This window comes from Scyliorhinus canicula, chromosome 7 (assembly GCF_902713615.1).
Source record: "Scyliorhinus canicula chromosome 7, sScyCan1.1, whole genome shotgun sequence".
Taxonomy (NCBI): domain Eukaryota; kingdom Metazoa; phylum Chordata; class Chondrichthyes; order Carcharhiniformes; family Scyliorhinidae; genus Scyliorhinus; species Scyliorhinus canicula.
This window is the reverse complement of record NC_052152.1, coordinates 196473549-196499130: the sequence shown is the minus strand read 5'-3', so window position 1 is coordinate 196499130 and position 25582 is coordinate 196473549. Positions and strand designations below refer to the sequence as shown.

The 25582-nt window shown below is 41.9% G+C and overlaps 1 protein-coding gene across 1 annotated transcript in view; it reads right to left on the bottom strand.

Annotated features, from left to right (window-relative positions):
* The window catches only part of ncoa6 (nuclear receptor coactivator 6), a gene marked incomplete at its 5' end in the record, with an annotated part of 50210 nt that extends 24841 nt beyond the window's left edge, over positions 1-25369 (bottom strand). Inside the window, 10 exon segments of the mRNA XM_038803619.1 lie at positions 1-938; positions 941-1969; positions 3085-3212; positions 12705-13821; positions 14196-14345; positions 17838-18608; positions 21324-21467; positions 23451-23564; positions 23867-24022; positions 25129-25369. Of these exon segments, the coding sequence (XP_038659547.1) occupies positions 1-938; positions 941-1969; positions 3085-3212; positions 12705-13821; positions 14196-14345; positions 17838-18608; positions 21324-21467; positions 23451-23564; positions 23867-24022; positions 25129-25369 (4788 nt within the window).
* Positions 25370-25582: the final 213 nt, after the last annotated feature.

The window sequence follows — 25582 nt, the reverse complement described above, 5'->3', positions numbered from 1 at the left end:
CATCACTTTGTTAATTAATGACGGAGTTGTGACTACAGATGAAATAGTAGGTTGGGATTGAGTCTGTGCAGCTGTTGTAGCATTGGTTGTAGATTTAATGGGACTAGAACTTACAAACACTGTAATCTGATTTGAGACAGAAATGGATGCAGACACCACTGGTGTAGACACTATCGTTGGGCCACTTTGAGTCACATTGGTATTTAGTTCGCCAGCATCTGGTCGCAGAGCGGCCGTGCCACTTTCACAAACAATTTGTGATGGGATTGACATGCTAGGGTTTTCCTTAATAGTAGGAGCATCCGTCGTTACGGGTTTTGCCTTATCTCCAGAAGGTATAGATTGTTCCATCCGATTGGAACTAGAGGTCTTAGTGGTAACACCAGGACTACAAGAAGTGTCCAGAAGTTGATTAAGTGAAATTGGAACTTCTCTTAAAGCTGGCAGGGTCATACTTTTCTCATTGCAACCCTGCCCAGGTTTACTGGGTTCCAGTGGTTTATTCCCCTTATTTATTTGAACTTCAGGACCATTTTTCTTCTCCAACTTGCTTATGCTCGGAGGATTGCATTCAAAGCTCATCGGTTCTTTATTAATAGAGACTTTTTTCAACACACCATCATTTCCAAACAATGTTGGCCCTTCCTTGTTCTCTTCAGGATTGTTACCCAATATCCTGACAGAAATGGATGGATTTTGAACACCCGAAACTGTATTTATAGGATCATTTAAAATTCCAGGAGCTGGATTTGATAACATTTGTGCAGAGTTTGCTAGAATATTCTTCTGTACATCCATGGTTGGTAAAAGTGCTGGGTTCTGCTGAGGGATCAATGATGATTTCACGATTTTTCCACCTTGCCTACCTGCATTTTGGCCAGTTTTTCTACTGGAGCCAGTGCTTGACCTCCTGCTAATGCTAGGGCTTGACCGTTTCCAGTTGCCTGTTTTCCTGAACTAACTATAACGGAATCCAGTTTATTTACTTGTGATGCAGCGGGAACAGACGGGTTGTTGGTGAGTGGAGGCATGCTCGTTGGGGCCTGCCCAATTGCCTTCAGAGTAGTTGGGTTTAGACCTTGTTGATCAAATCCTCTATTTAGAGGTGGCTGCCTAGGAGGCAAGAGGATATTGATTTGAGGAGGAAAGAGACCAGCAATTGAAGCATTCAATCTCTCGGGAGACAAGCTTATCTCAGAAGGCTCTGTACTGGGCGGATCGATTTGTGGTGTATGAGGAAAGTAGGGCCTGGGACTTGCTCGATTTGGCGTTTTTGGTCTCGAGGTCGCAGTGTTCGTAGTAGCATTTGGAAAATGAAGATTATGAGTGCCTTGCACTGGGATTGTTCCTTGCTGCTGTGAACTTGCACCTTGTGGTGTTGGGATCTGAGAATGCCCTGGCTTAGCCCCAGTAATAAGTACTTGGTTTGGTGGAGGAACAGGTTGTTGCCCCGAATTAATTTGGGTTCCAACAGAAAGTGGAAGCTCTGCTCCAATTCCATCTGTATGATGTGTAGCTGGATTTACTTCCTCGGGTACTGATGATGGGATGTTTTGCAAACTTTCCTGAAAAGACATTTTCCTTAGAGCGTTGGCAGCTTGATGGCCAACTAGTAATGGTATTCTTGATTTATCTGGTGATGGTGGCACTCCACTCTGCCCAGGCAAGGTGACCATGACAGGTATATTACCAGTTGGGGCCATTGGCATCCTTGAGGCATCAGGAGTTAATGCTGTCTTTGATGGGTGTGTGCTTGGCGTCATTGGAATTTTTATTGACTTTGAGTCCTGTTGCTGCTGCTGCTGCTTCATCATCAACATCATCATCATTTGCTGCTGCTGCTGTTGCTGGGGTTGTAGTTGCTGCTGCTGCTGCTGCTGGGGTTGTAGTTGCTGCTGCTGTGCATGTTGTAAAGGTTGAATAATTGTCTGCTTCAGGGGTCTTTGATCAACTGCCTGCATATGAAATCCTGTATGGAACATGCAACATGGATCAGAAACATACTTCTATATGATAAACAATCAATCTGCTAAACATTTACAAAGAGTTAAATTATGTCAGAAAATGTTGATATTCTTTGAACCATTGTTATCTGATTATTTCTGTGAACTAAGGTTCATTAAACATAACTTGAAACCATGGTTTTTGTGAGGATAGGTAGTAAAGTTGCCATAGTCCCAGATGACCATTGGCTGCTTTCCCCTTTGAGGGGGAGAGCTGGCTGGTGGTAATTTAACCTAAGGGTCACCACACGTCAGGCGAGGGGCAAGGTTGAGAAGGCGGGGCCTTCATGAATAACCTCAGCTGGTACGGGAATTAAACTCGCGCTGCTGGCTTTGCTCTGTATCACCACCCAGCTGTCTAGCCAAGTGAGCTAAACTGGCCCCCCGATGGGGATAGGTGGTAATGGAGGGCGGGTTCAGGGCAAGAGAAAAGGGAGTTAGTTACTTTGCATAAAATAAAAACACCAGCAATCCCACTTAAAACTAAAAACTGTGGCTAATGCTTGGGCTGAAAACATGATATTGAAAATTCCTTTGACTATTCAGATATAAACCATGAATGCTGTACAAACAAAAACAATCAGAAGGATACCACTCAAAATACTGAAATGTTTTTCTCCAAGTGCATAAGAGTTGCATAATTTCACTTTCATAGACTTTACAATACAGAAGGAGGTCATTCGGCCCATCGAGTCTGCATCGGCCCTTGGAAAGAGCACCCTACCCAAGCCCACACCTCCACCCTCCCCGAAACCCCACCCAACCTTTTTGAACACCAAGGGAAAATTAGCATGGCCAATCCACCTAACCTGCATATCTTTGGACTGTGTGAGGAAACCGGAGCACCCGGAGGAAACCCACGCAGACACGGGGGAGAACGTACAGACTTCACACAGACAGTGATCCAAGCCGGGAATCGAACCGGAGGCCCTGGAGCTGTGAAGCAACTGTGCTAACCACTGTGTTACCATGCTGCCCTAGATGTGCCAAAATTATCATTTTCTTTTCAATCTTGATTTTACATGTACCGTTCACTTTAAAAAAAAACAAAACTTTAGCCTCTCTAGCAAAAAGTATTTACCTGCAGGCCGATTTGCAAATTCAGATAATTTGTTGGCTGCTGGATCAAGTCCTACCCCCTGCTCTCCTGTCATTTGCTGCTGTTCAGCATCATCCAGACCTGGCTGCATCTGACGGGCATCTGAAATCCTAAAACAAGTCACCAGGTTTTACTATGCCGGACACAAAATGACATTATTTCATAAATCACAGCAGAAAACTAAGCTGCAGAGAGTTGAATAGTACAAGTCTGAGGGAAAATTAACGTGAAATAGGCATATCACGGTCTTGAAGATTTGTCGAAGAACTCAATTCAGACAAAACCAATTCAACAGCTTACCAAAACTATTTGCTGTAGGTCTTAAGATCCGGTTTAGCCAATCTCAGCCAGATATTTCTTTGGAGGGCAGAGTGAGTGGGGAAGAGAACAAAACTTATAGAACTAGTAAATCCTACCAGCCAGAAAGAGAATGTTGCTCGAGGCCTGAAACAGAACAGTAAACCTGAGTTGGAGGGAAGAAAGGTATAGAAAATAATCAACACCTCCAGAGAAATGGATTGCCAGAATTGTAGAAATGAACGTGGGGTCTGAAACTTAAGGGAACAGACTTTTGAGAGACTTGGAACACTGAAAATACTTTTCAAAACGCTTCCAATTATGTATTTACTTGGTTTAGAAGCCGACTAGTCCCCCCCCCCCCCCCCCCCCCCCCCCTATTGAACCAAGGCTTATCCTGGGTTGAAATCATCAGGCCAGTGTTTATTTTTTCAAATTAGCAGAAAATCTGAGCATCGTCAATAGCCAGAGTAAGCACCAATACAGAAAATAATGTAAATCACATAAGGGCTGATCATGACCTTGAAACGTATGTGTTGCTGCGTGTGCTAAACATACCAACTTTTCTAATTTGAACAGGAGTCAGCGGGAATGGAAGACTGGTGTCCTCAGTGCTGTTGCTGGTAACTACAAAGGATTAGTCTATCTATGCACTTGATGTGGAGATGCCGGCGTTGGACGGGGGTGAGCACAGTAAGAAGTCTTACAACACCAGGTTAAAGTCCAACAGGTTTGATTCAAACACGAGCTTTCGGAGCGCAGCTCCTTCCTCAGGTGATACCTCGCCATTCACCTGAGGAAGGAGCTGCGCTCCGAAAGCTCGTGTTTGAATCAAACCTGTTGGACTTTAACCTGGTGTTGTAAGACTTCTTACTATCTATGTACTTGTTTTCCAACTCTCATGCTTTGAAACCAAGCATGTAGCACAAACTTTGTTGGTCCTCCCTTTCCCCCTCTTCCACGTATTCAGAGAGCACCACCGCTAATTGGCAGTCGTATGGTTGACTGCACAGAGCTAATGAGAAATGGGACAGTGAGTTACTAGGGGTGGGAGGGGGAAAGAGAGAGTACACAAGCTTCGGGGGGAGACAAACACATGAATTGACCGTGAAAAAGAAGGCTGAAACAAAAGCTGTAATGGAGACAGCAAAGAAAACACTCATGTCAGCCTTCAATACATGCTGTTGTATATTGTGATCTGGTATTAGGGAGTCCAACCTATCTGCAACTGGACTTCAGTAGTGGAGTGTGGGATTCAGTGAATTCAATTAGATTCTGGTTTTATTATTTTCCTAACTTCTTTTGTGTGCAAAAAGCTTTTGCACAATTTTATGTTTTGGCTGAATCAGTGGAATTTACTTTAATTTTCTTTGGCGTCAATACTGTAGAAATGTTATGGGAACAGTTTTAATTTAAATAATATTTAACCTATTCTTTTGTATCCTTTTATTTTTTCATCTTAGTAAAACAAGCTAAGACAAATAATTTATTTGGGGCTTTGTATTACTGTGCACTCAACTATGGCACGTTTGCAACCAGTACGCAAAAGACATATGATTAAGTATCACATAGATATTGAGAGATTGAATGCCATACGATTGAATATCATGCATGAAATCTCCAGAGTTGCAGCAATCCAGATTTGGCAAATCTACAGAAATGCTGTAATATTTTTCTAAATAATAGTATATACTTGTCCAAAGAGGGGTAGGGAATTTACTTGGTGGCCAACATTCTGACAAACAACACAAATACTAAATAACTACCCGGTTATTCATCTCTCAACTTTGAGAATTTGCAGTAACCTGTCTGGAAACTTTACCAACGTTGAAGTTATTACATAGACTATTTCACCACATGCAAAAGTATTTTGGGTGTTTCTGAACATACAATTAGACTATCTAAATGAGACTATCTAAATGAGTCTTTTTCTTTATTCATTATGTTAAAATCTCATATTAACTTGGGTGTTTTGATAAAAGTGCAGCTATCATTTTAGAAACAAATAGAAAACATTTAATTGAAAAGATGCAAAAAAATTGAAGAGTGACAGTGAAATGATAACTGAACACAGATTGCACACTTAACGTGATTTCACCAACAAATCACTGTGTGAAACTCACATTTTGCAGAATTGTATTGTAACTAGCAGACCAATTTAGGAGGATATTTTTAATGCTAAGATTTGCACCCTATTATTTGCAACTTTGAGATAAGCTCTAAGCTCTAAACAACATTTTCAAGAGTTGTATTCTCACATGAATAAAACAGCCATTTTCCAAGGCTACCTTACAGCGTGAACTAACCACAACTGTTCTGCCAAGTGTGGGAGATAAATAGCATGTACAAACATTAAAAGCTGATCTGCAGAATGTAGGATGTTTGGATGAAGGTGGTGGCACTGACTTTGAAGTGTGAACATTTGACCAAATGGGTGCATACAATATTATTTCAACAGAGATGACCCATCGTGATGAACAATGATAAAAAGGTCACAACTGCATATTGTAGAAGATTGGATTGTACAAACTATTGAAAGCATCAGAAAGACACGATTAGCTTAAAATGGCAATGTTAGAAGCTTTCAGCAAAACTAATGGGCGCGATCTTCCCAAAAAGGAACAAAGTTCCCGAGCAAGCACGTTTAGCTGCACTTGCAGTGTCGAAAAACACAAGGCGATTCAACACCACATGCTTTGAATAAGGGGCCTAAAAGGCAGCACGGTGGAGCAGTGGGTTAGGCCTGCTGCCTCACGGCACCGAGGTCCCAGGTTCGATCCCAGCTCTGGGTCACTGTCTGTGTGGAGTTTGCACATTCTCCCCGTGTTTGCGTGGGTTTCACCCCCGCAACCCAAAGATGTGCAGGTTAGGTGGATTGGCAATGCTAAATTGCCCCTTAAATTGGAAAAAAATGAATTGGGTACTCTAAATTTATTTTTATTTTTTTAAAAGAATAAGGGGCCTCAACGGGGAACACGCGCCAAGGTCGCACATAGCCCCGTTTTTTTACAATGGGAGCTCTGCTCGTCGGAAAAGCATGTGAAACTGCCACTTGAACCCCCAAAAAATCTAGCAATGCAATTCTACATTTTGTCCTTGCGAACGTTGAGAATATCATCAGATGCAAAAAAAAAAAAAATCTGGCATTAGGTGGGACCAACGCAAAGTGGCAAATTAGAAGGAATACAACTTTATTGTAAATTAAAGGATAAAGACTTGTGACTTTACCCTAAGGGGGTGGTAGTCGTATCAATAAGCAAAACATCTTAGTAAGAGAGGACACAAGTCACTCAATTCCACAAAAAGGTGAGTGCAAGCTGGAGAACATATGAATAAGGAGCAAGAGTAGGTCATTTGGCTCCTTGAACTTGTTCCACCATTCAATAAGATCATGGCTGATCTGATTACAACCTCAATCCCACTTTCCTGCCAACCCTCTTTAATCTTTCACCCCCTTGCTAACCTGGAATCTATCTAGCTCTGCCTTAAAATTATTCAAAAGATTCCCCTTCTACTGTTGTTTGAGGAAGAGAATTACAGAGACTCGTGACCCTGAAAAAAAAATATTCTCCTCATTATCGTCTTAAATGAGTGATCCCTAATTTTTAAATAGTGACCGTTAGTTCGCGATTCTCCAACGAGAGGAATGAGCCTCTCCACATCCACCCTGTCAATACCCCTCAGGATCTTCAAGTCACCTTTTAATCTTCCAAACTCTAGTGGATACAAACCTAACCTCTCCAACCTATCCTCGCAAGGCAACCCACCCATTTCTGGTATTAGTCGAGTAAATGTTCTCCATAAGACCATAAGACATAGAAGCAGAATTGGGCCACTTGGCCCATCGAGTCTTTTCCGCCATTCAATCATGGCTGATATGTTTCTCATCCCCATTCTCCTGCCTTCTCTCCATAACCCCGATCCTTATTAATCAAGAACCTATCTATTTCTGTCTTAAAGGCACTCAGTGATTTGGCTTCCACAGCCTTCTGCGGCAAAGAGTTCCACAGATTCACCACCCTTTGGCTGAAAAAATTCCTCCTCATCTCTGTTTTAAAGGATTGTCCCTCCAGTCTGAGGTTGTGCCCTCTGGTTCTAGTTCTTTTCCTATTCGTGGAAACATCCTCCCCATATACACTCTATCCAGGCCTCGCAGTATCCTGTAAGTTTCAATAAGATCCCCTTCAATACTTCAACTAGTACAGACAAAGAGTCCTCAACCACTTCTCATATGACAAGCTCTTCATTCCAGGGATCATTCTTGTAAACCTCCTCTGGACGCTTACCAAAGCCAGCACATCCTTCCTTAGATACAGTGCCCAAACTGCTCACAATAGTCCAAATGGGGCCTGACCAGAGCCTTTTACAGCCTCAGAAGTAATCCCTGCTCTTGTTCTAGCCCTCTAGACATGAATGCTAACATTGCATTTGCCTTCTCTGCCAACTGAACCTGTATGTTAACCTTAGGAAATCAGGATCACAAAGGGACTTGGGGGTCCTTGTTCAAGATTCGCTTAAGTATTACCTTATTTAGAAAATAGTCTGTGCCTCCATTCCTCCTTCCAAAGTGCAACACCTCACACTTTTCCACATTATATTCCATCTGCCTCTTCTTTGCCCACTCTCCTAGCTCGTCCAAGTCCTTCTGCAGCCCCTCTGCTTCTTCAATACTACCTGTCCCTCTACATATCTTTGTATCATCTGTAAACTTAGCAATAGTGCCCTCAGTTCCTTCTTCCAGATTGTTAATGTATATTGTGAAAAGTTGTGGTCCTAGCACTGACCCCTGAGGCACACCACTAGTCACTGGCTGCCATCCTGAAAAAGATCCCTTTATCTGCCTTCTGCCAGTCAGCCAATCCTCTATCCAAGCCAGGATCTTACCCTTAACATCATGGGTTCTTAACTTATTTAACAGCCTCCTATACGACACCTTGTCACAGGCATTTGGGAAATCTAAATAAATCACGTCAACCGGTTCTCCTTTGTCTAACATCCTTGTTACCGTCTCAAAAATGTTTAACAGATCTGTTAGACATGACATCCCCTTGACGAAGTCATGCCGATTCAGTCCTATTTTATCATTCACTCACAAGTACTCCACAATCTCATCTTTAATAATGGACTCTAAAATCTTACCAGTGACCAAAGTCAGGCTAACCGGTCTATAATTTCCAATCTTCTCTGAACTGCTTCTAACGCATTTATGTCTTTCCTTAAATAAAGAGATAAATACTGTACACAATACTCCAGATGTCGCCTCACAAACGCCTTATACAACTGAAGCATAACCTCCCTACTTTTGTAATCGATTCCCCACAATTATACTAGCTTTCCTAATTACTTGCCATACCTGTATACCAGCCTTTTGTGATTCATGCATTCGGGCACCCAGATCTCCCTGTGCCTCTGAGCTCTGCAATCTCTCACAATTTAGATAATAAGCTTCTTTTTTATTCTTCCTGCCAAAATGGTCAATTTCACATTTGCCCACATTATACTTCATTTGCCAGATTTTGCTCACTCACTTAGCCTTTCTATGTCCTTTTGTAGCTTCCTTACATCCTCCTCATAACTTACTTTCCTACCTATCTTTGTGTCGTCAGCAAATTTAACAACCATTCCTTTAATCCCTTCAGCCAAGTCATTTATATAATTGTAAGAGGTTCAGGTCCCAGCACTGATGCCTGTGGCACACAACTCATCACATCCTGCAAACTAGATAGAGACTCATTTATGCCAACTCGGTTTCCTGTTAGCTAGCCATTCTTCAATTCAATGCTACCCCCTACACCATGAGCTTTTATTTTCTGCGATAACCTTTGATGTGGCACCTTATCGAATGCCTTCTGGAAAACTAAGTACAGTATATCCACCAATCACCCTGCATCTACAGCACATGTGCCTCCTTCAAATAACCCCAATAAATTGGTAAACATGATTTCCCTTTCGTAAAACCATGACGACACTGACTGATTGCCATCTTGAATTTTTCCCAAGTGCCCTGCTATAACATTTTTAATAACGTTTAACATTTTCCCTCTGACAGATGTTAGGCTAACTGGCCTGCAGCTTCCTGCTTCCGGTCTCCCTCCCTTTCTGAACAAAGCAGTTACATTTCCTATCTTTCAATCTAATGGAACTGATGAATCCACGGTAAGCAGGACGCATAGACGACTGGTAGAAATTAACAAACAACATTTATTACGATACAAATCCAAACTCCTCCACTCCACTACAGTTCTCCTTTCCAGACCTGCATCCAGGCCAGGGTTTTTGTGAGAGTTGGGGCTCTCCCTGTTAAGGGGAAACCCCGCTCCCTTAAACGGGCAGTTCATATTCCAGGGAGGTCAAGGGAAACAGTATGGTTCTGATCCCGGGACCTCCATCGGGGTTATAACAGGAACCTTCCCTGATTTAGGGAATGTTAGAAAATTAAAACCAATGCATTAACTATCTCACTTGCCATCTCTTTGAAGACCTTACAGCAAAGTCAATCCGAACCCGGGGATTTGACAGCCCACATACCCAACAATTTGCTCAATATAACGGCCCTGGTGATTGTAATTTTCCAGAGTTCCCCCCTCCCTTCCATTTCCTGATCTGCAGATATTTCTGGGAAGGCTACCCGTATCCTTTCATAATGATATAATTATAATAATTGCTTAATGTCACAAGTAGGCTTCAATGAAGTTAACTGTGAAAAGCCCCTAGTTGCCACATTCCAGCACCTGTTTGGGGAGGCCGGTACGGGAATTAAACCCGCGCTGCTGCCTTGTTCTGCAGTACAAGCCAGCTGTTTAGCCCACTGTACTAAACCAGCCCCTTTATGGTAAAGACCGATGCAATGTACCTGTTTAATAAATCCACCATGGCCCTACTTTCCCTTATCAATTCCCCAGATGCACTTTCCATCGGACCAACACTCACTTTGTTAACTCTTTTCTTATTTAAATATCGAAACTCTTACTATCTGTCTTTATATTACGAGTTTGTTTTCTCTAGTTTTTCCCTCCTTATCAATCTTCTTTGTCATTCTTTGATGTTCTTTGTATTCTTTCCAATTTTCTGACCTGCCACTCTTCTTTACACAATTATTGTCAATCCATTAACACAGTCAGATCAACGGGACATCAACAAGCTAATTGCAAGTCGCTTAACAACCATCTTGTGACATGAAAGCAGGTTGAAAGAAACAAAAAAAAAAGCATCAGAAATTGTTCAACGGTAGCATCCTTACCCAAGTCACAAATTTGCGATTCCAGTCCTACTCCAGAGATCTAATAAATATTCTCGTCTAACGCTTCAATGCATTCTGAAGGGGATAAATCAACTGTTGGATACATCATCTTCCAGAAGAGCTGTTTGCTCTCTCAGGTGGATGTAAAAGATCCCACAGTACTTTTCAAAAGGAGTTCTCCAGGCCAACATTCATCCCTCAAATCAACAACAGCAAATCAGATTACCCGATTGTTTATCACATTGTTTTTGGAACCTTATTGTACATAAATTTGCTGTCATATTTTCCTACATTACAACAGTGACTCTACTTCAGAAATATTTCATTGGCTGTGAAGTGTTTTATACCATGATGGTTTGAAAAGGGAGATTATTTTCAAAATAGGGAACCTACAAATACTGAAACTTTCTTGCAAAGAATTTAATTCTTCTCATCAAAATATAGCAAATGAATAAAGTAATCCCAGGCAAGGCAGGAAAACACGTGAACCAGGAGAAAATGGCACTTGTTCTTTTAGAAATTGGATCTATTGTTTCTCACAAATTCAGCCTGCTCCAGATTCTGTCCTTCTGTTAACATCTGCTGGGGGTAGAAAAATGAAAAGAGAGGCTAAATCTCCCATGGCCGCAGCAAAAAAAAGTCTATAAAAACTGCCTAATTTGAAATAAATCCGCATGTTAATCACTTCTTTCAGTTAGGTCATCTGGCTTGTTGGGGCAGAAAATGAAAATGTCACAACTAGGGATTCTCTTCTGAGCCAGAACATTACTGAGAGTTTAACTCATTCACCTACCTTCATCATCCACTGTTAGACTGAGACAGTGAGTTCAACTTCAACCCTACCAAGTAATTTAACTTCTATCTCCATAGTCTCACCAGAACCAAATGGTTAGTTTCCTGTCCACGGGCGTGAAGGGAGGGAACATGAGGAATAGATCGAATTGTCATCCAGTTTTCTTGAAAAGATAAAGTGGTATTTCCCTAATGAGTCAGCTGATTATGCCAGTGAAAACCTGGAGAAAAGAGAACTGGAAGGTCATTGATCTGATCCCTTATCTGGGCAATGTTATCTGACCTTAGCCATGGAAGGAAAGAACATGCAGGAAGTTGCAATTGGCTTCTTTAGTCAGTTTAACTGCACAAAATAAGGATGCATTTCAATGCTGAAGGCTATGATGCAATGCTTGTTAAAATGCCCATTGACACTGGGTAAGGATAGGATTGTGCTTGGTTGCAATGACCCAACTGTAGAATAGCTTGTTGATGATACTCATTATCTTGGCTCATGCAAGGGCAGCACGGTGGCCTAGTGGTTAGCACAACCGCCTCACGGCGCTGAGGTCCCAGGTTCGATCCCGGCTCTGGGTCACTGTCCGTGTGGAGTTTGCACATTCTCCCCGTGTCTGCGTGGGTTTCGCCCCCACAACCCAAAAATGTGCAGAGTAGGTGGATTGGCCACGCTAAATTGCCCCTTAATAGAAAAAATAATTGGGTAATCAAAATTTATAAAAAAAAAAAAAAAAAAAAAAAAAAAAAAAATCTTGGCTCATGCACGAGAAGTGGCCAGAAGACTCTTGGCACCTGTGGAGCTAGATCACTACAAAGGGTCAATGTTTCCGCAGGGTGGAAGGGGGGAGGTTGGAGAAACAGGGGAGAAGATTGACAGGAGAAGGAAAATAAAGAAAACTATTAGTCAAAAAAATAAATTTAGATCAATTTAAGACAGAGATAGATAGGTTCTTGATTAAGAAGAGGATCAGGGGTTACGGGGAGAAGAAAAATATCAGGGAATGAGAAAAATATCAGCCATGATTGAACGGCGGAGCAGACTCGATGGGCCGAGTGGCCTAATTCTGCTCCTTTTTCTTATGGTCCAAGCTCAACACCAACCTAGGAGTTAAAATGCAATAAGGTGGTATATTTCATACACAAGGGTCTCCTTGGATTCAAAGCAACTTGCAATATCACCAGCCAATATATCTGCGACAGACACTCAAAGCTTCCAAACAAACTGTCAGGCGTGCTCCAGGGATGAACACAAATTATTTTTTTTTTAAAAACTTACACATGCTGCATTTGCTCTTCTGGCTGCTGAGCTCCATTGTTCTTTTTCTTCTGAGATCGCGATGGTTTTTTCTTTTTGGGTTTGCTGGCATTCTGGTTGTTTTGCTTGTTGGTCATTGCAAACTGCGCGGATGTGATATCACTCTGCAGCAGGTTGACAAGTAATGGACTGGTCAGGGTGACATCTTTGTTGTTTGGAAAACCAGAGGCTGCGGCCAATGACATCTGACTCCCACTTGCAGCGGTGCTGTAAGGAGCACTGAAGGGCATGCCATGCCCTGGAAAATGGGACCCAGCAGAACTACCTGCCTGCATTGTCTGCATGTGCGAAGCAACTACACTTTGCTGCATTTGCACATCAGGCAGCATCTGTGTTAGATTGACATCATTGGCTGATGTCGTAAGGTCACCATGCTGTTGAGTCAAATGAGGTACTGAAGGTCTAAGTACTTGTCCCTGCATTCCAATCCCTTGAGAAGAATTCCCATTCAGAGGATTCTGCTGGATCAGCGGTGTGGAGAATTGAACCATATTACCTTGAGAGTTTGTGGCAGGTCCCCTCATCATCTGACCTGGCCCTGCTATTGCATTTTGCTGGTTTTGATTATTGAACCCTGGTTTGTTTCCCTGCACCTGACTGACAACAATTTGCTCAGAAAGCCCCATCATCGGGCTCTGCTGCAATATGACTTGACCCTGGGGTCCTATTAACTGCCCATGTGTAGTCATTATTTGCTGACCCTGCTGTGAATGCAACTGCTTGGGTGGAATCATCCTCTGTCCTGATGGAATGATATTATGGCTTTGGGATGCCGCCATCATCATTTGATTTTGGATGAGCTGGGGACGAGAAATAATCATCTGGTTTGACGGATGTAGACCTTGGGATTGAACGCTCATCATCTGACTCTGTGAAGGTGTGACCTGTTGATGCATCCCAATAAACTGTGACTGAGGACCCTGCTGCCCTTGCATATTTCCCACATTCACTGGAGTAGTGATAGATTGCTGATTATTCATGTTTCCATGAAGTCCAACCAGGTTTGCCTGCATTATATTAGGTGGCCCATGTGACTGTACATTCATCAGATTTTGGGAAGCAGCATTATTTTGACCACCTAGAAACAAAAAGCAAAATGCTGTAAATTTTTTTATTAAAAAACTAATCGTGTATCTATTTACTTGAGGAAACCATCCCCATTTAGACTGCATTCAGAACGTATGCAAAAATTAATTTCTGTTCATCATTAAAACTTGCTTATGATTAAACGTTACCACCCCTGCATGATCGGTGGAACCTCCACTTCAATAACATGGTTGATCAAAAGCCTAACCCCCACGACCACTTTTTTAAAAAATAGTGGGATCTAGTCATTTTTCACACCCAACACTGCAACTTCCCCTACCTCACTGCACCAACCTCCTGCCAATTCTCTCCTGAAAGATGCTCAGACACCAAATCCAAACTTGATCTTTTGTGGGGAAAACCAACCTGCATGTTGTACATTCTGGTTGGGCTGTGCCTGTAGATTTCCACTGTTCATCGAGGTGGCAGATGCAACAGCTTGGTTTATCTGTGCTTGAGTGTAGTTCTGATTGGGCTGACCTGGAGGAAAGGTTGGTGGAAGGCGCTTTGGCATGCCTAAGGGAAAGAGTGGTGGTTGAGTTTTCATCTCAGCGTAATTGCTAATCTAATTCCAAAGAAAAGAACCTGCAATTATATCGTGCCTTTGGTGACCATGGAATTTCGAAAAGCACTTTGCAGAAAGAAATGCTATCGAAGTGTAGTGACTGCTGCAATGTTGGAAACGGGGCAACTTGCACACAGCAAGATCCCACAAACAGCAATTAAAAGATTAACCAGATTGTCTACGTTATTGATGTTGATCGAAGGATAAATATTGGTGAACTCCCTCTTCTTCTTCAACTAGTTCTCTTCATCAAGTACACCTCATGCAAAAGACAGCAAACACTGAAGTGCCAATCTAGATTACGAGCTCAAGTCTCTGAAATGGAACACTGTGACCCAGAGGCAAGAGTTGGTAACACATAGCTGACATTAAATACCATCAATGCTGTGTACATTAAAAATCACTTCCTTTTCACCTTTGGCACTGAGGATTTCAATCCAGTGTACAGGCAGCATGAACATTATTTCCTCTGAACGACAAGCAGAACTTTGTATTATTCAAATACAGTAGAATATCACACCTGAACATTTAAATAAATGAAAATGAATACCAAATAATCAGAGGCAGTACTGCATGAAATAGAAAATAGAACAGTACAGCACAAAACAGGTCCTTTGGCCCTCGATGTTGTGCCAAGCCTTGTCCGAAACCAAGATCAAGCTATCCCACTCCCGGTCATTCTGGTGTGCTCCATGTGCCTATCCAATAACCACTTGAAAGTTCCTAAAATGTCCGACTCCACTATCACAGCAGGCAGTCCATTCCACATCCTAACCACTCCGAGTAAAGAACCTACCTCGGACATCCCTCCTATATCTCCCACCCGGAACCTTATAGTTATGCCCTCTTGTAACAGCTACATCCACCCAAGGAAATAGTCTCTGAACGTCCACTCTATCTATCCCCCTCATCATCTTATAAACCTCTATTAAGTCACCTCTCATCCTCCTCCGCTCCAAAGAGAAAAGCCCTAGCTCCCTCAACCTTTCCTCATAAGACCTATCCTCCAAACCAGGCAGCATCCTGGTAAATCTCCTTTGCACCCTTTCCAATGCTTCCACATCCTTCCTATAGTGAGGTGACCAGAACTGCACACAATAGTCTAAATGTTGTCTCACCAGGGTCATGTACAGTTGCAGCATAACCCCATGGCTCTTAAACTCAAGCCCCCTGTTAATAAATGCTAACACACTATAAGCCTTCTTCACGGCTCTATCCACTTAAGTGGCAATCTTCAGAGATCTGTGGACATGAACCCCAAGATCTCTCTGTTCCTCCACATTCCTCAGAACCCTGCCGTTGACTCTGTAATCCGCATTCATATTTTTCCTACCAAAATGAATCACCTCGCACTTATCAGGGTTCCCACTATTAAAAACACCTTACACTAAAAATAGTTAGGCTATGCATTACATCTTACACCGTAGAAACATAGGACAAAAATAGGAGCAGGAGGAGACCATTCCGCCCTTCAAGCCCACTCCGCCATTCAGTATGATTATGGCTGATCATCCAACTCAATAGCCTAATCCCACTTTTCCCCCATTTCCTTTGATCCTCTTTGCCCTAAATGCTATAAATAATGCTTCTTGAAGCCATACAATGTTTTGGCCTCAACTACTTTCTATGGCAATGAGTTCCACAGGCTCACCACTCTCTGGGTGAAGAAATTTCTCCTCATCTCTGTCTTAAATGGTCTACCCCGTATTCTCAGACTGTGTCCCTTGGTTCTGGACACACCCACCATCGGGACACACCCACCTTGGCCTCCACCACCAAATTTAAGGGTCAAATAATGTACTAATTATTGCAATTTCAAATTCAGCATAAATTATGTTGGAAAAAGGAACCTCAAACAAATGAGATTACCTCACTGGTTTGATCAAATCTTGGTATTAGAAAATCATACAAGTCAGTCTAGTCTCCAGCCAAGGGCATCAATGAAGTAAAATCCATAGAATCTCTCGAGTGCAGAAAGAGGCCACTTGGCCCTTCGGGTCGGCACCGACCCACTGACCTGGGCCCACTCACCCACCCTATCCCCACAACCCCACCTAACCTGCACATCTCTGGACACCAAGAGGCAATTTAACATGGTCAATCCACCTAACCTGCACATCCTTGGACTGTGGGAGGAAACACACACAGACACGGGAAAACATACAAACTCCACACAGCCAGTCACCCAAGGCCGAAATTGAACCCACGTCCCTGCCGCTGTGTGGCAGTAGTACTAACCACTCTGCCAGCAGGCCGCCCATAAAGTGCTTCTATTCAAAAGGGCCATTGACAGTGAAACACACGACAGTACTAAAATTAGGCAATACTGGGACATTACCGATGAAGGGTGGAGATATGCTCATGACATTTCCACAAAGCATCTAACCCGCTCCAGTAAAACGAGGCTAGAAATATCCTGGCAAATGGATTTGGGCATTCCCAATCCAGTTCTTCGTGGGAAAAGAATCATTGTAGAAAACTGCCAATTCTTTAACACTATACGTGGGAGTGCACTTAGCTGGTGTGGAAAGTGAAATCGAAAAGGTTGCAGTTGAAATGGGATTGGTGCTGAGGACAGTCTTTTGAAGCTGTTGTTAAGACACATTAAAGGTAGAAGGGCAGGTATACCCAAACTAGGAGCCAAAACTGTGTGGTGCTGGGGCGGTTTGGGGGGGGGGGGGGGGGAATTCGATTCAGAGCTGATGAATTCCTTACTTGAAGAACACAAGATTGATCAAGTCAGATACTCGCAGAACAATAGGGATGCAAGAATTACCAGAAAAATATTAATATCTCATCAGCAACAACATAGTGTCCTTATTTTTTTATTTAAAAAGGTGAACATTGGGACAGAATTCTTTACTTTAAAAAACTGATGGTGTGGGCGGCATGGCAGTGAGCACTGCAGCCTCACAGTGGCAGGGACCCAGGTTCAATTCCGGCCTTGGGCGACAGTCTCTGTGGAGCTGGCACTTTCTCCCTGTGCCTGCGTGGGTTTCCTCCAGGTGCTCCGGTTTCCTCCCACAGTCCAAAGAATAGCGGATTAGGTGGATTAGCTATGATAAAAATTGTCCCTTAGTGTCCAGGGATGTACAGGTTAAGCTACGGGATGGGGCGGATGAGTGGGCCTGGGTGAGGGCGAGGTGCTCTTTCAGAGGGTCGGTGCAGACTAGACTGACCGAATGGCTTCCCCTGTGCCGCAGGAATGCTATGGAAGTAACAAAAGCCAAACTAAAGCAATTTTTATTTTAATCTGCCATTGAAGAATATTTAGAAAATATGCAAATTCATCTATTTGTATTGAAAGTGCGTAACACACCAGACCATTTACATTTCCTCAGCTTTTCATTTACCATAAGGATTTGACTAATTTCATCAAAAATAAAAATGCATTATCATTTCTTAATGCCAATATTATTTTTTTTTAATGTTGCAATACTTACTCCCCATACCAGGATGGGAACTCTGTACCACCTGATTTGCTTGCATCATAAACCCAGCAGGCAAGCTTCCTTGTTGAACTATAGGACCTCGACTTGGAGAGCTCTGGCACACAGTTGGCTGAAATGTCTGAGAGAGGGAAGTGCTCTGAAGCGTTCTCGGTCCTATATGCTGCTGTGGCTGGTTCACTGTTGGGGAGGATGAAGGGGAGCTTTGTTGGAAAGAGGAAGGAGACGACACTGGAGATTTGTTGGTTAGATGTGGCTGTTGCAAGGGTGTAGGAACTCGAGAAGGCCCTCCTGGATGGTTCTTAAGGGGTGGCGATGCAAATTGTGGTGAGCTGCAGGGTTGAGAAAAGTTCTGATGGCTTTGTGGTGTTTGTTGACTTCCAAATGGGTATGGAGGGGGAGGGTGAGCGGGGGTCTGTACAGCCAACATGGTTGGTCTGATCTGAAGCTGCTGGGGCTGCATTTGTCCAGGCATAGGAGGCACAGGAGCCTTCTTCCAGATCTGATTTGCCAGTGTTCCTAAGGCCCCTTGTGTCGAGACTGATTGGATTGCTGCTGCTGGGACTTGATTCCATGTGGCAGCTATGGAAATTTGAGCTGGATTAAATGGAGGTCGCCCTCCCTGCAATTGATGAGGCTGAAGATTGGCTGGAGCAATTTGCCGGGTGGTTGACATTGTTTGCACAATGTTCGGCTGAGAAGGCAACGATCCAGAGGGGTGGCTTGATGCTTGAATGCTTAGACTTGACAAAACTGAATCCATATCTGGTTTAAAAAAAAAGGAACATGCATCAATTTAAAGCTGCAATTTTAAATATTATTAAATGAATAAAGGTTTTCTATTTGTCATTGTCACAACCAAAAATGCTTTCTGCAGGAATGAGCTTAACTTCTGTAGAGTTTGTGCTTTAATGGTATTGTAAATTTGACATTGATGCAATGATTACATTCGGTTTTAATGGTGCGTCTCCCAAGGAAATGCAGCACCTTTCCTAGAATATCAGGAAGAGACGAAGCTAGAGGGCATGGTAATCAGAAAGTGTGTAGCCACCTAAAAAAGATCTGCTATCCACAAAAATCCCAGGCGTCATCAGTTGCAAGCAAAAATATTAGCAAAGATTCAATAATTCAATCTTGAAAAACTGTCAACCATCTTAATTGGATAATTAAAAATGATCTTGTATCTCATGGTCGATTCAATTTAGAGCCCTTGGTTGTTAACAGTTTTGGCGGGCTCAACTCCCAAGTACAAACCGGTAGGTATGAAAATACAGCATTAGTTAGCTGGAGTGCTTTGCAGTCAGCTTTTAATGAAGCCAGCCAGGACAATTTAAGTGATGGAATGCGACGTTACAGTAGACAATAATATGCAATGGTTTCCAGCTCACATCATTTAATTATGGATTGATAAAAGGTGCACTCAGACATTCCATTTGTAGGGGTGACTGGTGGCAATGGACCCAAAAGAATATTTAATGTATCTTTTCCAGAAATTCCAATATTGAAATATTGAAAATTTAAATAGCTACTTTAAAGTTTCCATAGAGTAAGTAGCATCTGGTAACAAAGTTTTCTGGTTTGAACATTTTCAAATCACCATTTAATGAGATCATAGAATTTATATCATAGAATTTACAGTGCAGAAGGAGGCCATTCGGCCCATCGAGTCTGCACCGGCTCTTGGAAAGAGCACCCTACCCAAGCCCACACCTCCACCCTATCTCCATAACCCAGTAACCCCACCCAACACGAAGGGCAATTTTGGACACTCCGGGCAATTTAGCATGGCCAATCCACCTAACCTGCACATCTTTGGACTATGGGAGCAAACTGGAGCACCCGGAGGAAACCCACGCACACACGAGGAGAACGTGCAGACTCCGCACAGACAGTGACCCAAGCTGGGTATCGAACCTGGGACCCTAGAGCTGTGAAGCAATTGTGCTAACCACTATGCTACCATGCTGCCCTCTGCTGAGATAAATGACATTAATTTGAATTAGGTGTCACCACATCCTCCCCTATTTGAGCCAGCAAAATGTGCATCGTCCTACTCCCTGGAAAGCCACCTCCATCACAAAACCACAAAATGAGACCGCATATGCTGCACATGGAAATATGAACCTACATCCTGTCATGCCACAACACAGTATACTAGTGTGAATAGTTGAAGTAAATAGGTACAGGTGGTCTGCATGCTGTTTTAAATAACCCATTACACTGATTAATTTCTTGTTTCTCTTGTAAACTACACTGACAACCGTTTCAGGAATACTCTGTTCAAATAGTTCACTGGTAGTTGAAAGTCTCCAGAACAATTGGAAAACACATGATTTATTTCCACATCTGCATAAATGTCATGTTTATCCCTTTAAGAAAGCTTTGGTCTTACCCCATGACTTGTAAGAAATCTTACAACACCAGGTTAAAGTCCAACAGGTTTGTTTCGAATCACTAGCTTTCAGAGCACAGCTCTTTCCTCAGATGAATGAAGAGGTGGGTTCCAGAAATATATATATATATCAATGATGCAAGACGATACTTTGACGATCCACAACGTGAATTGTAGCATGGCTTCAGTGATGTCATTTGTGGGTGGAGCTGGGCTGTGGCCGTCAGGTGAGAGGGGGGGGGGGGTTTAGGTTTTTGGGTTTCAGATTGTTGCTTTGGATAGCAGATGAAAAAAAGTGTTTCCCTGTTTTCATTTCAAAGCTGTTTGGGTGACCTGAAAGCACATTGGGTGTGGCTAACTGACTTGTTAAGAGTTGCTTTCCAGGAGAAGTTTTCGATCTGCTGGTTGGAGACTGGATCTCGGAGAAAGGACCAGTCCCATTCAAGTGAGATTACAGTGTGCTGGGCCACGCCCTTGAAAGGGGTTTTGGTTTATTGGATTTTGTATTGAATTGGAACAGCTAAGAGAGATTCATTAAGAGTTATATACATAGATTACTGTAGCTGGTGTGTTTTTTCATGTTTGTAATTGGTAACATACATGTTATATGTTACCAATTTACATATGTTAATTACATTCTTATAATAAATTTTGTTTTGATAAAAGTGCCTAGGAAGTCTGACGAATCACACCTGAAGTGAAGGCTCTTATACTCATCCTAGCCAAATTCAATATAAAAGTTGTCAGATGAGCTTCATAATATACTTTGAAGTTTCTAAGTCCTGGCCCATAACAATAAACAAAGATCTCAGTGACGAGGAGTTAATTTAAGAAACGTTCTTAAACTGAAGTGTACTCACTACACTCTATTTCGGCAAAATAATGCAGATTTTTTTATAGGTTAAAGATAAATTATGTACCATGCAACTTTATTTTGCCAATACACAAGTTAAAATACATGTACAGAAAAAGTGTCGAACTAGCCTAGGAAAGATGAGAACAGCACATCCTTTTGTAAACTCCACAGAAAGTGCAAGTGCTGTCTCTTTTAAGAAACAATCTTTTAATGCATTAAATCTCCTTCTTACCAGCCTGCGAGGTGGGTCGAGTAGAGGGATGAGGTACTCTGCTTTGCAGTAGCTCTGAACTTGCTCCACTACCAACCAAAGAAGCTGCCATATTGCTACTTGAAGGGATCATGGCAGCAGATGGGTTGTTAACTCTTATCAAACCTATTTTTTTAAAAACAGAACATGGAATTATAATTTTCTCGTTAGTAATTGCATTTAGCACCAACGATTTCCTGATCCATATTTAATTTTGTAACTTTAAACACTAATATGCAGTTCTCAATATTGACAATCATATTTCCACTTTTGAAGTCTTTGCAAATCTTTGAAATTTTCTTTCCTCAGAATCTCACTTTCCGTCATACGATATGATACTTAAGAATAAACACTTATAGCACTTTCATATCAAGACAAACATAAATACAGTTGTCCTGGATTGATCACAGCTGACAAGTTAAAATCCACCACCAATTACTGTATTTGTTTGACCATAAGACACACTTTTTTCTGGCAAAAAGTCGCCCAAAATTGTTGTGCATCTTATAGTCTGAAAGCTATGCCCAAATGGTTCCTTTTAAATCCCAATAGGGTCGGGTAAATACAGTACTTTCCCTCTCTCCTTCGTTATCTAGCAAAGTCCTTTAAACAATTGACAATGTCCTTCTTTAATTATTGTTTTGAGTTCAACTACAAGTCTTTTGGTAGTACAGTCCTTGAGCATTGCTGAAAAAAAAGAGACATGTTTGTCAAGGGCATCCTGCAAGTAAATGGCTACCCTGATAGATCATTTTGTGCTGTGCATTGCGCAAATTAAGGAAGTGGCCTAAGGCCTTCACTTTCGCCCCTGAAAAGTGCCTCAGATTACCCTGAAAGGGAAAGGTATCTCAAACATTTGAGCAACAGGTGAAGCTAGCTGTTTCACACTGTTACTATGCAGTAGTATTGCAGAGTGGTATTCGCCACTAACAGGGTCCTGTCTTCAAGCCCATCACACAAATGAGCAATGTGGTATATGAATTTCAGTGCCAGTGTGCTGCTAGTTATCTCGGCCATACATTCCAAAGGCTGGGAGATCGTATCAAACTGCAAGTTCCTTCCACTATTCGCAAAGGGCAAGGCCCATGCTTACAAAACTCAAACAGTGTCCAACATTAGATGCAATTCGATGATTGGACAAAACTTGCTAAACAACCTTCAGTGTGCCAAGAGTTACACTGACAACCAATTTAGAATAGTCATTCCAGCTCTCAGCGTGGCTCACCATGTACTGGATGTTACATATATTAATGAACAGGGCCATGTTTGTTGCAGACAGAAAAACATATGCACACATTCAGCTAAACAAAGTAAGTGACAGCCATTCACTGGTTCATTCCTCAGGGCAATGCCTTGGCCAATCAGTCAAGCTGCCTGATTTAAATTCCAAACATTGTCTGGCAGTTAACTGTCAGCCACCATCAATTAGTGTATTTCCCATGGTAACACCGCAACGAGAGTCCACTTTCCAACCAACTAACATTCTCCTTTCATAGAGTATAAATCTGCTGCTTCCCCCGACATTGGTATTCCTGCAAAATGTCCTGATGGGTGTAAGATGAATAACTATGAGAAATATGACCTTTTTTCCAGCAAAACTAATAAAAGTTTGTTGAGACACCTGATCATGTGTTTGGATCAGCAATCCCAGATTCTGTTAATTCAAAGTCTCTTGATTCAAATGTATCTTTTTAAAATAACATTGGAAAGTGCATTTCATTGTGCCTTCAAGGGCAGGAATATAGAAGATTTGCCTTGGAATCGACATCCACCGTAAGCACCAAAACCAAAACCCTGGAATGAATAAAAAATTGCTCATGGGGAGAACTTGCTGAATAGATAAACAAAGATGCTCTTTCTCATCCATAATTGTGATCTTTTATATTATTTGACTCCACAGGATGAGTGGTTAATGTTATAACTAGGTTTACCGTACCCACACACGCAGAAAAATACTTTTCACTGTACTTCGGTACATGTGACAATAAATCAAATCAAATCAAAATCAAACCACCCATAAAAAGAATGACACCAACCATTTTCTTAAGGCAGAAACACAATCACTTTGCTCCAAAAAAACACTCAAAAAGTAGAATATTTTTTATATACCTTGACCTCCTTGCAAAGAAAATCCTGATTCCATTCTGATCTGATTCACTGGCCCGTTTACTCTTATTTCTTGGCCTCTATGTTGCACCAAAGCCAAGTTAATGATCCCTTCGCCTGAAGTAAAATGAAACATTCCTTTTGTTTAAAAGCTACTTTCATATTTTTGAAGTGCAATGCATTAAAAATGTTATGTGGATAATTAGATGCTGGTCTCATTTTGCATCCAAACTAAACATCACAGTTAACACTATAATAAACAGAATTTAGCTATAGATTCATGCAGTACATTTGTTGCTATACTTGATAACTTCTCATCCATTTTTGTAGTATTCCTGCTGAAATCGTGCATGACCAAGCTAGAATGTCCATCCATCCAGTATTGCGTACATTGAAAACTGGAAAAAAAGGTGGAATACCTTCAATTTGAACGGAAAGAATGCCCAAATCACGGAGCTGCTGGTTATTATTCTGAGCCATCAATCGCAATCGTTCTGCAGCTTCACGGGGAATATTAAACGTTACACGAACGCTGTTCCATGGTTCCACTTTCTCCGGCCTCAGTTTCTCTGCATCTGGTTGAAAACATCGCAAATATTTCAGATTTGATGCTTACTTCCCAAAAATGTTGTTTGATATATTAATAAGAACACACTTGCAAATATTATGGTTGAACTTAATGCAGCACTGCTTTATAAAGACCAGTATGCTATGGTATATCATGCATATGTATTAGATTTCCACTAAGGTGGAAACTGTGCTCCTTTAAAGCCACAAAGTCTAACCATTATTAATTAAAGTGGCTCAGGTGAGAGGTTTGATATGGGGAACTCGATTAATTGAAAAGTGCTGCACCTTGGAAGCACAGAGTCTTTTAAAATCCAAGGATAGCATATCACAGCTCAGTCTGATGCACTGTGTACTTTTTAAACCCAACTTCATTCAGCTTTTGAACCTTTGAGAGGCTGCTCATTGCCACATTTTCCTCAACCCAGGACAGTTTAGGTCAAGTATCTCTACACTGGTATCTTCACCATTCTCCGACTGATCATCAGATGTAGGAGTTCAGACCAGGATAAATAACACCAGTCACAACAAGATGAAAGAGAAGTGATTGGAAGTAGTAAGCAATCTTGTCTATTCTCTAAACTTTACATGAAGGTGAAGGAAAGAAACCGGAGCCCACGGAGAGGAAGAAGGCTGATGTCTTGGCCTTCGCCTCTGATTGCACAGCGGCGAATTTTGCTGGAGTGGCGTTCGGCATCCCCACCGGGGATAGCAGCTTGGTTGGATGACCTGTACGACTTCCTGCGGTTAGAGAAGATAAAGTATGAGTTAAGGGGCTCTTCAAGGGGGTTTGAGGAAAGGTGGGGGATGTTTGTGACCGTGTTTGAGGGGCTGTTTGTCGTGGGGGGCGGGGGGGTGAAAAAGGGGAAAAGTCTGTACAGACTGCATAGTTGATTATTGGGAAGTATGTTTCCCGGGGTGTTTATTCGCTGTAAACTATTTTGATACGTTTGTAATAAAATGCATTTTGAAAATAAAATGAAGGTGAAGGAAAGACTGGAGTTCAAGACGCTGGGATGCAAAAGCATTTTAAAAATATGGACTTTCCGATATAACATCTTTAGATTCTGATTGCATTAGTTGGAACCATTAATCCTTTGAATAGAATTCTTACCCATCCCCAAAAGGCATGACATGTTATTTACGATCATGTCCAGTTTATTCACAAAATCATCATCCTTCATGTTCCCCTTGAAAGCTATCCAGACTGTGAAATCATCCTCCCGGACCTCCAGGCTCAGCTGATCATCGCCAAACACCAATTCCAAATCCATTTCCTCAATCGCTGTAGACCATACGGAGAGAAGCATGTCTTCTAGATCGGATAATTCATCTAAATGAAATCTTTCAGTGTTTCAGATTGATGCCAAATGGTGAAACCACAAAAGAGGCTGTTTGCAAAATGAAAACAAATTAATATCCAATAAGCAAAGTAAAGGTTCACATGATAGGTTAGGTTGCATGAACGTCATATACAAACTGAAGCTCTATGAAAAAAACTGTTAGGCATGCAGTTCCTGAGATTGAGCCTTTTAAAAACAATTTTGCTCTCGCACTGTGGTTGTTTT